The sequence below is a fragment of the Larimichthys crocea genome, chromosome XV, assembly GCF_000972845.2.
Source record: "Larimichthys crocea isolate SSNF chromosome XV, L_crocea_2.0, whole genome shotgun sequence".
In the NCBI taxonomy this organism is placed as follows: Eukaryota; Metazoa; Chordata; class Actinopteri; family Sciaenidae; genus Larimichthys; species Larimichthys crocea.
The window spans coordinates 23,186,412-23,199,294 of NC_040025.1; the positions used below are offsets into that span (position 1 = coordinate 23,186,412).

Genomic DNA, 12,883 nt, shown 5'->3' on the forward strand with positions numbered 1-12,883 from the left:
AGGTAACCTGGAGCAAGCCAACGAAGAGCTTCGAGCTGTGATCAAGAAGATCTGGAAGAGGACCAGTATGAAACTGCTGGACCAAGTGGTTCCCCCTGCGGGCGGTCAGTGTTCATTACACACACAGGCACACGTGGACATAAACCGTAATCATTTACAATTCAAACATTAACCTAACTATGTCCCTCTCTTCCTCTGAACAAGTCTTTCTCTTGATTGATTTGAATACACGCTGTTGCTTATTTGTATTTTCCGAAGGCTTATATTGGAAACCCACTCGCACGAACAGCCAGCTGCCGCCAGGCTCACAATGGTCAAAATAATATGTAACACTAATTTACATTTGAAAGTGCAGATTTGCATTGAGGATAGAGGTCACGCTAAAAATAATCATTTTACATCCGTGTAGATTAGAAGTAAGAAGGATGTAGACTATAGACAAGCATTTGAATGCAAACATATTTTTCTATTGAATTAAAAAAAGGTCCAGGTCAATTGCATTTATATTTTCCTTGGCTGACTTATGTACACATTTATTTTGCCACTATATACATCAATAAGGAATCTCACCATACTTAATTTCAAATACGTTTTGGTGTCATTTACTCTTCTGGTTTCAAAGAGGGAGTGATACTCCACCCAAAATACATCTTTTGGGTATCAAGCACTCACCATAAGCTTGAAATCTGGCTGTTAATTGTTCATTATTTAATTCCACACAGAAACAAGGTTAGGGTCATGTTGAGTTAATGTCACTACTGACAAATTCAGAAGTCAAATCAACACCTATTAACCTACTCCTGGGTGTACTGCATGCCTCTGCTCTCCATCCATATGCTCAGTGACTTTCATCCAAACAGTGATCTTTTCACAGACATTTAGCTAAATAAGGTGCTCTTAAAGTTTAGCCATATTTAGTGTGTCCTAATGTTTTAACTAATAATAACTGCTAACTTTAACAATAGCTCCGTTCCATTGATGTGTCCTGATAAGCCATGACAGTGAGACAAACTGACAGCTAAATGGAGTTCAGCCATCATTACTTTTATCATTTACTCCTGTGCTTTTGCTGCTGTCAAAATGTCTACTCTTCACTACTAGTTTGTAAAAAAAAAAACACCTTTTTATTTTTTCAATAAGAAGCAAAGTTACCACTGGAATCTACTGAAACCATGAATCCACGCTGACAACAAATTCAAATAAGCTACAAACTTTAAAAGTCACCTTTCAAGTCTACAGTGGTACATTTTGGGAGGTGTATCACTGTAATTTACAGGTGTTAAGGGTTAATCCATTCAGCGTCCTGTTTTTCTTTTCTGAAATAGCGAGGCCTACTTGGTGACCACATTTAACAAAAAAAGACAGACAGGAACAGTACTTTTTCTTCAGTACACAGGAACTCTCCTTATCGCTGTCTGGCAGTCACGGTTAAACTGTTTTCTCATCCTTCAAAATCGTTTATCTTTCTATCTCTGGTTCTACTTTCTCTCTTCCTCTAGCTCTCCCTCTTTGTCACATAGAGAGTGTATACCACAAAATGATATGCTAATGCATTTCTATGAAACAACAGACAACAGAAACCTTTCCAGTAATTTTTGAAATTTGAATATGCACGTACCTCAATCATAAGGTGAACTTTGGACATTCTTTATGAACAACTTTATTTGCATATTACCAACGGCCAAGCGGTACGTCTATTGAAATGAAAGCCTAGCTGAGATAACAATGTGCTACAATGTTTACAATGTGTAAATATGAACTCCATGTTCGTGGGAGCAAACTGTTTAAAGTATTACAACACTGTAATAGTATTATAACAGCCAAGCATAATGGATTCGACTGTCATTTGCTGTTATTTATTCAGCTTGTCCATACCAGTTAAGACTTAACAAGAAACAAGAAAGAAACCTGCAGAGCCCTCAGTACGGTTTGGTCTCAGTGTGTTTAGTCACGCAAAGCTTTTCCAAATGTCATAACTTTGTGATAGCTACCGTGGATTGTGTTGTCACATTATGCAATATTATGAATTATTGTATCTAGTATTATGTATAGTTTCCTCTAATTGTGTCCATGTACTTTTTCCACCTATGTCCTTCTATGCTGTGTTGTAAAAATTAATCCAGCTGCATGTCTTTATGTGCATTAGTTTGCTAACCCTGCTTCTTGTTTTTTTGTTTGTTTTTATCTTTTCTGCCAAGTCTTTCTCTTCCACAGCTTCCCATGCTTTCAGTAGAGTGCTCAGTCAGTCGCTGGCTTTCTTCTCTTCTCTTTCTGCCGCCCTGAGCTATCTGGGGCAGTTCTGTTTTAGTCTGGTGGCATGTAACTACTGTTACCTCTGAAAAAAGTCACAAGGCTCTGCTTAGAAAGAGAGCTTGCTGTCTGACCACACCAGGTTGATGCATTATAAAAAAAATCGTTCCATCAATCTTTTGCATGTTATGTGAAAGGTGGTTCTGATTTAGACAAAAAAAAAGTTTTTACGACCTTGACAGGTTTTTTTTTCTAAACAGAGCCTTTCATAGTTTCTCTCTAGCTGTGTCCGGTGATGTAGAAAAATGTGTCAGTTGCTTTAAGGTGGAACATCATCTGATCAGGCTCTAGTTATTTTAGTGTTTGATGATATGATTCCTCCATCTTAAAGCCGTTCTTCTCACTGACTTATTTGTCATCTTCACTTGATTCCCCTCAAGCTCCAACAGGCAAATGAGAGGCGGTGACCCAGATTTCCTACACACTGTGATACAGCTTTTTGTTGTTCTTCCGTCTCTGTCCCTTGTTTGCTTTAGCAACCACTTATCTAAGTGAATCAGACCCACACTTGATCAGCTTCCCTGCATGGCAGATAGTGTGCATAGTAACAGCTTCCTGTATGGCTAAATGTAATTTGTGTGTTCGTCCGCAAAAGAGGAGCTATAGATCTGACCTTTGCTGCTTTTTGAAAGCTCGCTATTTTTCTTTTTTTTTTCTTTTTGCACGTGCTCTGTCTCTGACCTCTGTGGTGCTATAACACAGCACTAGTATGTGTGGTAATAACATATTACTACTACTACTACTATAACATATTTTTATGTTGCATATGTTATGAATTACTGTAATATAAACTGAAGAGGCAATTGTGTATATGTTCTGTATGTATGTCTATGTGTGAGAGCAGTTTCATAACCACCTACATACATTTTCAGAGATGAAGCAAGATGCCAGTTGCTGGCATAGATGTTATCTTTTGTCAGGTTAAAACCTGCTGCATAGGTTTGAGTGTTTGCATGTGAATGTCATTGCCAGATTCTGAAGAATTCTCAGTGACCTTTAGAATAACATTTAACACTTTGATTATAGTTTTCATTTGTCATCAGTTATGTATAAACATTAGCTGCACCTTTGTCATGATACAATGCAGTGGAAAATTACAGTATTAGATCCATATTAGATGGTGCTGATACAGTAGTGTGTGTGCTGACTGTCTGTCAAAATGGTCTTTCCTTGATTGGCCATTTGTTATAATGCTGGACAGTGATGATTTATGGTATTACATGAGCAGAAGTTACAGAAGTGTTTTGTTTCCTTGTAGATAGTAGTAGATATTGTCTTTTCCATCAACATTCTGCTGCAATGGCACTTCATCAGTGTGATGTTTTACTGTTAATGGACTTTTTTTGTTTTGTTACGCTGACTTTTCTGACAAGACATGTTTCTGATCTTCTAGATGGTGACATCATAGTGGCTATAGGATATGCGTTGAGGCAATATGGATACAGACAAATTTTCAATCTTGAGGCGTTTTGGTATTTTGGTGTTGATCTGGGAGGCTTTGGTGTGTCTGGTCTGTTCACTCAGATGACGAGGTAACAGTGGGGAAGTTCTATGCCACCTTCCTGATACAGGACTACTTCAGGAAGTTCAAGAGGCGCAAAGAGCAAGGTCTTGTGGGGAGGCGCTCATGGGAGAGACTAAACACTACAATGGCTCTACAGGTGAGTAACATATGTCTCATGCTTGTGTTCATGTGAATACAATCACATTCATTCATTCCACAAGTGCACTGATTTTAAAGGTCCATACGAATAAAGAGTCAGTCAAGAGATAATCATCTGTGTTGTTGAAGCTTTAATACAGGTGCCACTCTGTCTCCGAAAAACAACAGTCAAGTTAAAAAGTTCCAAGCCCCCACTCCACAATCTTTCACAATGACAGGGGAAGCACTGAATGAAAAAGGATACAAGTTTAGTCTTAGTGAAATTAAGCTCAGCAGAATCAGAATCATACCTACAATTTGAGAAGCACTGGCTCACATGTAGATTTTAATAAGCACATCACATAAAGTTAGCTGATTATCATCAATCAACCACCAGAGGATTTTGATCATACAAATATTTTCTCAGGACTCCCTTCATTGGGAGCGTAGCCGCAAAGCTGTGTTTGTAGCTTTTCTTATTGGGTGCCTAGCAACAAAGCTGCAAAGGCAACCATTGTGTTATTATTATTGATATCTTTCCGCTGCATTTGAAGTCTATGGCAGCCCCTAGAACGCTATGGTGAAAAGTTTTGAAACATTGCACACGGATACAGGACAGTCCCATTGTCAACCTCAAGAATTATCATGCACGTACACCAACATGTCAAAGTTTGAAGTGCATTCAGCTTCATAACTTTGGACCCGCATTTCACAAATGAGTCAGTGGAGCTCGACCAGACATGTTCATACCTGAAAAAACTGAAGCTTGGGCCAACATCAACCTTCAGTATTTTCTTAACATTAGAATTAGATACAAATGTAGATAAAAAACCTGTGACGGCTGGCAGGTTTGGTATTAACAGAAAATGTCTTTGCAGGCCGGTCTGCGCACGCTGCATGACATTGGACCAGAGATCCGTCGAGCCATATCATGTGACCTGCAACAGGAGGGGCTAGTAGACCCAAATGGAGAGGAAGAAGAGGAAATCTACAGGGTAAATGTCCTTCAAGATCCTCTTTGGACATGTTTAAGACATACAGTATATAAAATACTCTGTTCTCTGAATAATTATTTCTGTCTGATATGGTGTCTCTCTGTAGCGCAATGGTGGCCTTTTTGGAAACCATGTCAACCATGTCAACACAGATCAACAAGGATACTACCATCCGACTACTGTCACCCAACGGCCACTACAGATCCTGCCCTCATCCTGCAGTGCCTCAATTGAACCCACCCAAACAGGCAGGAGAGCCAGCGACGATGACAGAGAAGGAGAGACAGAGATGAACTCTTCACCCATCCAGTATAATCATCATTATCACACTCATCATCCGTATAATTATTCTCACTGTATTCCCACTTGCCATCATTCGCCAATACCCTCCAATGCCAACCTCAACAATGCCAACGTGCCCTCACATCTCTCCATGACCAATGGGAGGCAGCAGAAGTGTTTAAGTCGAGACCGTCCATCTTCCACCAAAAATGGATCATCAGTGTCCACATACAGAAAAGGAGTACACGACAAGCTCTGGAAGTCACACTCCACAAGGTCAGTGGCCTGAAACCAGACCTGAAAGTCCAAAAAATTTACTTAACAGAAGCATTTTCTATATTATGCAGGTAACCAGCATGGGGCTGGCAAAGTTTAAAACACACCCAACTAATTTAGCATTGCACTCCTGTCACATTGGAGTCATGGTGGACGGAAAATGATTGAAATTGCTACAGCAGAGCCAGAGACATAATCATTTTTATACCAGGTATTTATTATCCACATGGCAACAAAATATATAAAATAAACAGCCTTGATATATAAAATTTAAATGAGAATATTGTTTTGCTTTGATCAAAAAAGTGTGCTTTATGACAATAACAGAATTTTACTGATGATTTCAATGAGTAAAGAAACAAAGTAAAAGCGTTTGAGATGAGCAAAGGGATATACTGGACTCTACGGCTGGGTGATAATTCAATATATATATTCTATCTCTATATTATATAAAAGCTGAAGCTATTGTTTTTTTTTAAACATGTATTTATTGAAACGTTGTTAATTTAACAAACAACAACAATACAACAAGGCACATTACATAAAACAAAAAGGCACTAAAGATCAAAAGTAGTAGTATAGTATCCACAGACCTGAATCTATACACCAAGTATACACTCCCACTTATCATATACAGCAATTATTTATTGTAGAAATTGTAGAAAATGCTCCATATTTTCCAAAACTTGTCAAGCCTATTTTTTGTTATGTAACTTTTCTTTTCTAAAGCTAAGTAAAAAGTAATTCCCTCAACCATGACATGACACAGTATGAGGTCATCTACCTTAGCTATTCCCCGAGAGACCTAGATTTTAAAGTCTGAGTCTGCTTTACCAGGATGGAAATCATAATTACCAAAAAACGGGGAAAACTGAGATCATTTAGTCATTTCTCCCAGATAGGCAAGACAGTTGTGCCAAACCATCAGAGTACTTTTGAGGAAAGGGTTTTTAGTCTTTTTGATTAGTTTCAGCTTGTCTGCAGAGTATATATAAAGATTTAAATGTTAATTAGATGGGATTCTATTAAAACCCAAGCTGATTGGTTGGGATGGTTTCTCTCAAAATTTAAACCTCCCTGCTCTCATTTGAGCTCAAGATTTGGTAGTTGTAATTCACCTCTGGAAGATACAATAGAGAAAGCCTGAGCCTGGGACGCTTGATTATTTTGGGCTGTAATTACTGGGAGATGCTCTATTTAAGCAATATCACATGAGAGGGTGTGCTTTAATTATAAACGCCTTGCATTAACGAGGTACACATCTGCATTAACGAGGTACACACCTGCATTAATAAGGCGGTCTAACAAAATATTTATTAAAAAAAGCTCAAATTTGAAATTCAGATGTATTCCTTTATAAAAGTTTGTTTACATCTCATATTTTCAGGATGTGATAATGTGGAGATGGTGGAGTTATCAACTGCAACAAACTTGTTGTATAATCAGGAAGTAGTAGTACACCAGTCGAAGTTTTCTTTAACATAATTTTTTACACTTTGTAAAGTCATCCCGCCCACTGGTGGGCCGGTGTTGCTGACACCACTTTCAACAGATGTGGGAGGACACAAGAAACCAAAACAGTGAGGAACCAGTACGGAAACTAACCACCATGACTCAGACGTTGTTCACCCCACGTGGGTGTACATATTTACTCAGATGGATGCATCTCTGCTTACATAGCTGATTGCAAAAGCCTTCATTGTATTTTGTCTCAAAGAACGTTATTATTTATCAGATTGTAGCTAGTGATGCTTCAGCTTTTCTATTAGTGACTAATGCATGATGCATGATGCTTTTGTCTTAAAGTACAGTATCACCTAATGCCCCCCCCCTAATGACTAATAAGTGCGTGCCCATATTTAGACTGAGTCTTACATGTACTCATGTTTTATTCCATTTATTATAGTACATATACAGGTAAAAACAAAAAACAAAAACAGTTTGCAGTTAATGTTTGTTCTCAGTCAATGCTATCTTGTTAGGTGACTGATCACCCCATATGCCTTGGAACAGTAATAATATATATAAAGCCACTTGACCCAAAATACAAAAAAATATATTTTTTGGAATTGTTTCTACTTTATGTGCTGAGATTTCTAGACATTGATAACTGTCTGCAATTCATTCAATTAATTAAATTTTGATTCATTGTGCTTTAAATAATGAAATGATTCCTTAATTATTAACAAAATCTTTCTTTTCATTTCGTTTCTCTGAATCACACACAGACCTTAATGTCAACAGTTTTCACTGGAACTGCTTTCTACAGAATAAATAGTCACAGGGACCACATTTCCAAAGAAACCATTTGTTGATAACTTTTCCTGCCTGTTCAAAGAATTTTGTAAGCGTTTTTGATGTGTGTGTGTGTCTGTTTTTTTTTTATCACTATATGCTTCCCCCTCTTCCCCTTCCTTCCCTGCTGTCCTGTTGTAAATACTCCTGTCTACCTGGCTGATCCCTCCCTATCCCTGGAGCAGGACACGCTACTATGAGGCCTACATTAGGTATGTCCATGATGTCACAGAGCTTCAGTTCACCATATGAATATATGATCGACATTCTTGGTGGCTTCTTGTTTACAAAGAAAAAGAGTCCACTTGTTGCCTTGTTTCCATACATGTGATAAATGAGCATTGTGGGGAAATGAATCTGCAGAAAATGCAGAAAATAACAAACAGCACCTTGAAATAATTGTTCACTATGGAGTTGTATAATTGTCAGTTTTGCACTGATCAATACTTGACTCATTGGATCATTTTGATGCTAGGTCAGAAAGCGGCGGTGGATTCTATCCCACCATTTGCAGAGAGGAGCCAGGTGGCAGGGACAGCGATGACGAGCGAGGCTCAGGAGAGTACTACAGCGGGGAGGAATTTCATGAAGATGATATCATGCTCACAAGAGACAGGTACTGACAGCTTCACTTGGATTGCTGCCATTTCTTGTTAATTTTCTCTTTAAATGGCAGCTAATATTATCTAAAATGAGCAATTTGGTGCATCACAGCCAACATTATCATTAACTCTGTTGCCACTTGTTTCTTTCCCACGCAGATATTTGGAATCATCGTTCATGAGTTCTACGGTATGTAAAGTTGTTATCTTTTCGTTTTTACAGGTTGTCCAACAACAGCCAGCATGATGCAGAAGGAGAGTTTGATCTCGAGGTTTCCAGGGGCCACCACCAGCCTGATGGTTACTATGACGATGACCAACAGCCGATCTACCAAGATGGCAGGCGGTCGCCAAGGAGATGGTTTTTACCCTCACCTCAAGGTGATAGTTTATTTAATTAGTGTGCCTATTTTTTACTCTTACTCGTGCACACACAGACACAAAATGCTTTTTTTCTCCCTGACGACCATTTTGTCTATCTACCTGTCATACACATACAAACTCATCTAACTAAAGGCCCCACACAGTAAATGCAGCTCAACAGGAAACTACACATTGGGCCTAGACACTCACTTGAAACTCAGCATGAGTGTGCTCTTTCAATATAAAAGCCCCTAACCTTTCTAAATCTTTCCCACGCCTTTCCAAACCTTTCTCAACACATCTATCACAAATGCCCCCATACTTTCATTTCCATAGTTCTGAAAGTGAAGAACTGTCTGCCACTTTGACCTCTCCCTCTTTGTTGAGTCATTGAGTTTCTTTGATGTATATCATTTCATGTCTATTGATAAACTGGACTGGGAGTCATTAAATATTGAACTAACCAGTTTGAGTTTATTGTAATTGCTCATATTTACTACTGTTTAGTACATATTTTATAATGGTGCATAAAGTTAGACTATCTTGTGTTTCTTGTACTTATCACAGTATATATATTTTTGCAACAAACCAGAAAGTGATCATTTTCTGTTCTTGTGTTCTCTCAGCCTCCCACAGACCAACATTCAGTTTTGAGTGTCTTCGCAGAAGAAGTAGTCAGGATGAGCCTCCTCACTCTCCATCCTGCACAGCTCTTCCACTACACCTAGTGCAGCAACAGGTACACACACACACAATAAATATTGTGATAAATTAATGTACAGTACTGCCACAAGGTGCAGTTGTCAGTAGGAATATCACTGTTTTGTACCAGAACCACAGCCTTAATTGATGATTCTTCATTGTCATGACCTGTGAACTCAAACTGCAGGTAATGGCGGTGGCAGGTCTCGATGCCAGCAGAATTCACCACCTATCTCCTGCACGGTCACTTCATTCCTGGGCCACACCTCCTGCCTCACCCAGCAGTCGTGACTGCTCACCATGCTATACACCACTCATACAGGTGCGGGGTGTGATAATCTGTGTGATTACACAGCGGGGGCCAAGTAGGGACAGCTCATGACCCTGATAAGGATAAGTGGTTATAGAAAATGGATGAAATTTAAGATGTCCTTGTCTCGTGACAAAACATGTTTAAACACGTATGTGTCTACCTACAAGGTGGACTGGCGCAGTTCCGGCAGTGTCGGCAGCATCCCTGCAGCAATGAAGAGGAGCTCGTGGTATACCGACAGCCAGGACGGTCCTTCCAGCCGCAGCCAATCTCCGTCACGTCTGCAGTTACCTGCAGAGAGCTGCTCACACTTTCTGCAGAAGAGAGGAAGCGCCAACAGTTTAGTGGAGGCTGTGAGTAAAAAAAACTTGGTCTACGGAAAATTAGAGAGAAATCAAAGTATTTTCTACATTTTCCTAAACCCCCATGATGACTCTTGGAAGGCCTTAGCACTGTGACAACCATCTATGTGTACAAACTCATTTCATGTACACACAATTTACAGTCACAAATGACATTCACCAGTTTTCAGTTTTGTTTATTTTTCACTTCTTCACAGGTGTTGATCTCTGAAGGTCTCGGGAAATACGCCAGGGACCCCAAGTTTGTGTCAGCGACCAAACACGAAATCGCAGATGCCTGTGAGATGACCATCGATGAGATGGACAGCGCCGCCAGTAACCTCCTGAATGGCAGTATGGATCACGGTAACACAGGGGCAACGGAGAACGTCAGCTCGGAACCACATGCCCCGCATCTTAAAGAACGCAGTATACGTGACTACAGCGATGAGGAGCCATACGTGGCTGTGAAATGCGAGGAGGACCTAACAGACGAGATGATATGCATCACGTCGCTATAGCAGCGGCTCACGCGGGATTATCTAGGTTTTTTCAATTGAATTTCTAACACTATTTTACAGTGAGGGGATGTCTGTGTTTAAGTGCATCCTGCAATAGACAAAATATGTAAAACATGGATGGATAAGAGAACAAAGTGCCTTGTTTTCTCTTTCTGTGGAGTGGAGAATTGAAAAGCAGAGATACTTTCAGCAAATATTGAAACCAGAGGGAATCAATCAGGATACTTTCCAGGGATTGTTTTCTATTTTCTTTAATATTAACAGTGGTTTGACGGAGCAGAATAACAAAGCCAGCCCACAGCTCAGTGGAAGTTTCCAACATGCACTGAGTATCAAGTCAAACATCTGAAAGCTTGAAGGGGTTGATTAACAGTAATGATGTGAAATGGATGTGAAATGAAGCAACAACTTTAATTTGTGGGTACATCCATACTGAGTGAACAATTGAACAGTGAACAATCTGCAACATCCTAACATTGTGTAACTTTGTACAAACCAGACATTCTTCACTCATATTTCACTATGCCACACTCACAGATCATCTGTATGAAACTTGTCTCGCAGATTTATTTCAGATTTTGAAAACATTTCACACACACACACACACACACACACACACACACACACACACACACACACGCACACACACACACACACACACACACACACACACACACAAAATTAGACCTTTGCCAAATATCCGCCCTGTTTTCTAGTTTGAATGTCACAATGTTACAATCTGTTGGGGTCACACTGATTGAAGACACAGAGTGGAGCTGGCTTTGCAAAGTTGCATTTGTCCTGCTGCAAAATTGATTCCAAGAGTTTCATTTCTTGTATATATAATGTGTGATTTTAACTTTTAGTGGATGCATTCTTTGTTACATTTTGGCCTCCATGACAAATAACACACACACACACACACACACACACACACACACACACACACACACACACACACACACACACACAAAGAAACGTGATAAAATTGTGACGATCAGGCTGATCCAAAGCCATCACAGCCGCTAGCTATGAATCTGGAAGGAGCTGCTCTGGGTTCACAGTTCAGGGTTTCAGGGTTATACATTGCTTTTCTCTGTACTTGACTTGAAAAGGACATCACATATCAATGAAAAGAAAAAAAAGACTTTGTCCTCAGGCATATCCTTCTGTTTCACGTGCACGCTGACACAAGGAAACTTCCCCTTTACACCAACAATAGAGAGACTAAACTGACAACAATAATTTTACTAACCTGATTATGTAAAAAAAAAAATCATACTAGAATTTCCCTCTCGAAAACTGTGAGGAGACCATTTCATTGTTACACACCTACTCAGAATATGCAATGATTCATCTGGAAGTTTTGACGTGTTCACACTGAGAAGATGATAACAGAAGAGGGAATTTAACTCTCTGTATGATAAATAAAGTATAGCATTGTGACACATAATCTCACCAGTCCTGGTTTTGAAACCGCTGTTTGACACAGTACGGACGTTTTAAATTTCTAAATCTGCAACAGAGGAAAACAAAGACGACTGAGATGTTGCTGCCTCATAGTTGAAGCACAAAATCGTCAGTATCATTTTTTGAGATTAGAACTTTTTCTGCCTTGACAGTAGGTAAACTTTGCTTTCAGGCCACTTTAGTTCTATACATTACATGTGATGGATTTCATCTGTTGAGCGGTAATGAAGTGGAATGTCACTCAGGCTTGTTTCATGACAAAGCAGATTAAAGAGGAAAATTTCAACCACAAAGGTCTAAATATTGTATACTTAGAAATGCCACAGTTAAGAGGGAAACTATATTTTTCTGAATTTCTTGACAATATATAAACTCTGTATATTGTTGTCAGGTGTATATAATGTGTTTTCAGAATGAAATGATTGATGTTAGCTGTTGCCTTTTATGTGTGGGATTTCTTTTTGTTCTAACAGCAGTTTGAGTGCATGAAATGTCCAAAACAGCTGCTGTCCATGGAGGGAGAACTTTACAACCTGCTTTCTGTTCTGCACATTTTCTCCACCACTAACCAGTGTCTGTCTACCACTGCCAATTGTAATAATGTCTTCAGGTCAACATTTAAAAATCAACACTGGCTCGTGGCAACCTTTCTTTTTCCTCAATGGAAATACTGTCGTCAGGGCAGCACGTTTGTTCTGTGCAATCAAAGGGCTCCTTCAGATGTAAAACCAAAACAAGGGATCATTAAGTGCATCATCAATATTCAAATTT

The 12,883-nt window shown here is 39.3% G+C and overlaps 1 protein-coding gene across 1 annotated transcript in view; it reads left to right on the top strand.

Annotated features, from left to right (window-relative positions):
- Nucleotides 1-11,268, top strand: part of cacna1db (calcium channel, voltage-dependent, L type, alpha 1D subunit, b) — a 41,342-nt gene extending 30,074 nt beyond the window's left edge. Inside the window, exons 37-47 of the mRNA XM_027288435.1 lie at nucleotides 3-104; nucleotides 3,835-3,971; nucleotides 4,831-4,947; nucleotides 5,054-5,505; nucleotides 7,986-8,012; nucleotides 8,276-8,416; nucleotides 8,626-8,783; nucleotides 9,392-9,504; nucleotides 9,655-9,789; nucleotides 9,948-10,133; nucleotides 10,340-11,268. Of these exons, the coding sequence (XP_027144236.1) occupies nucleotides 3-104; nucleotides 3,835-3,971; nucleotides 4,831-4,947; nucleotides 5,054-5,505; nucleotides 7,986-8,012; nucleotides 8,276-8,416; nucleotides 8,626-8,783; nucleotides 9,392-9,504; nucleotides 9,655-9,789; nucleotides 9,948-10,133; nucleotides 10,340-10,642 (1,871 nt within the window). The 3' untranslated portion in view covers nucleotides 10,643-11,268. The remainder of the gene's footprint in view (nucleotides 1-2; nucleotides 105-3,834; nucleotides 3,972-4,830; nucleotides 4,948-5,053; nucleotides 5,506-7,985; nucleotides 8,013-8,275; nucleotides 8,417-8,625; nucleotides 8,784-9,391; nucleotides 9,505-9,654; nucleotides 9,790-9,947; nucleotides 10,134-10,339) is intronic.
- Nucleotides 11,269-12,883: the final 1,615 nt, after the last annotated feature.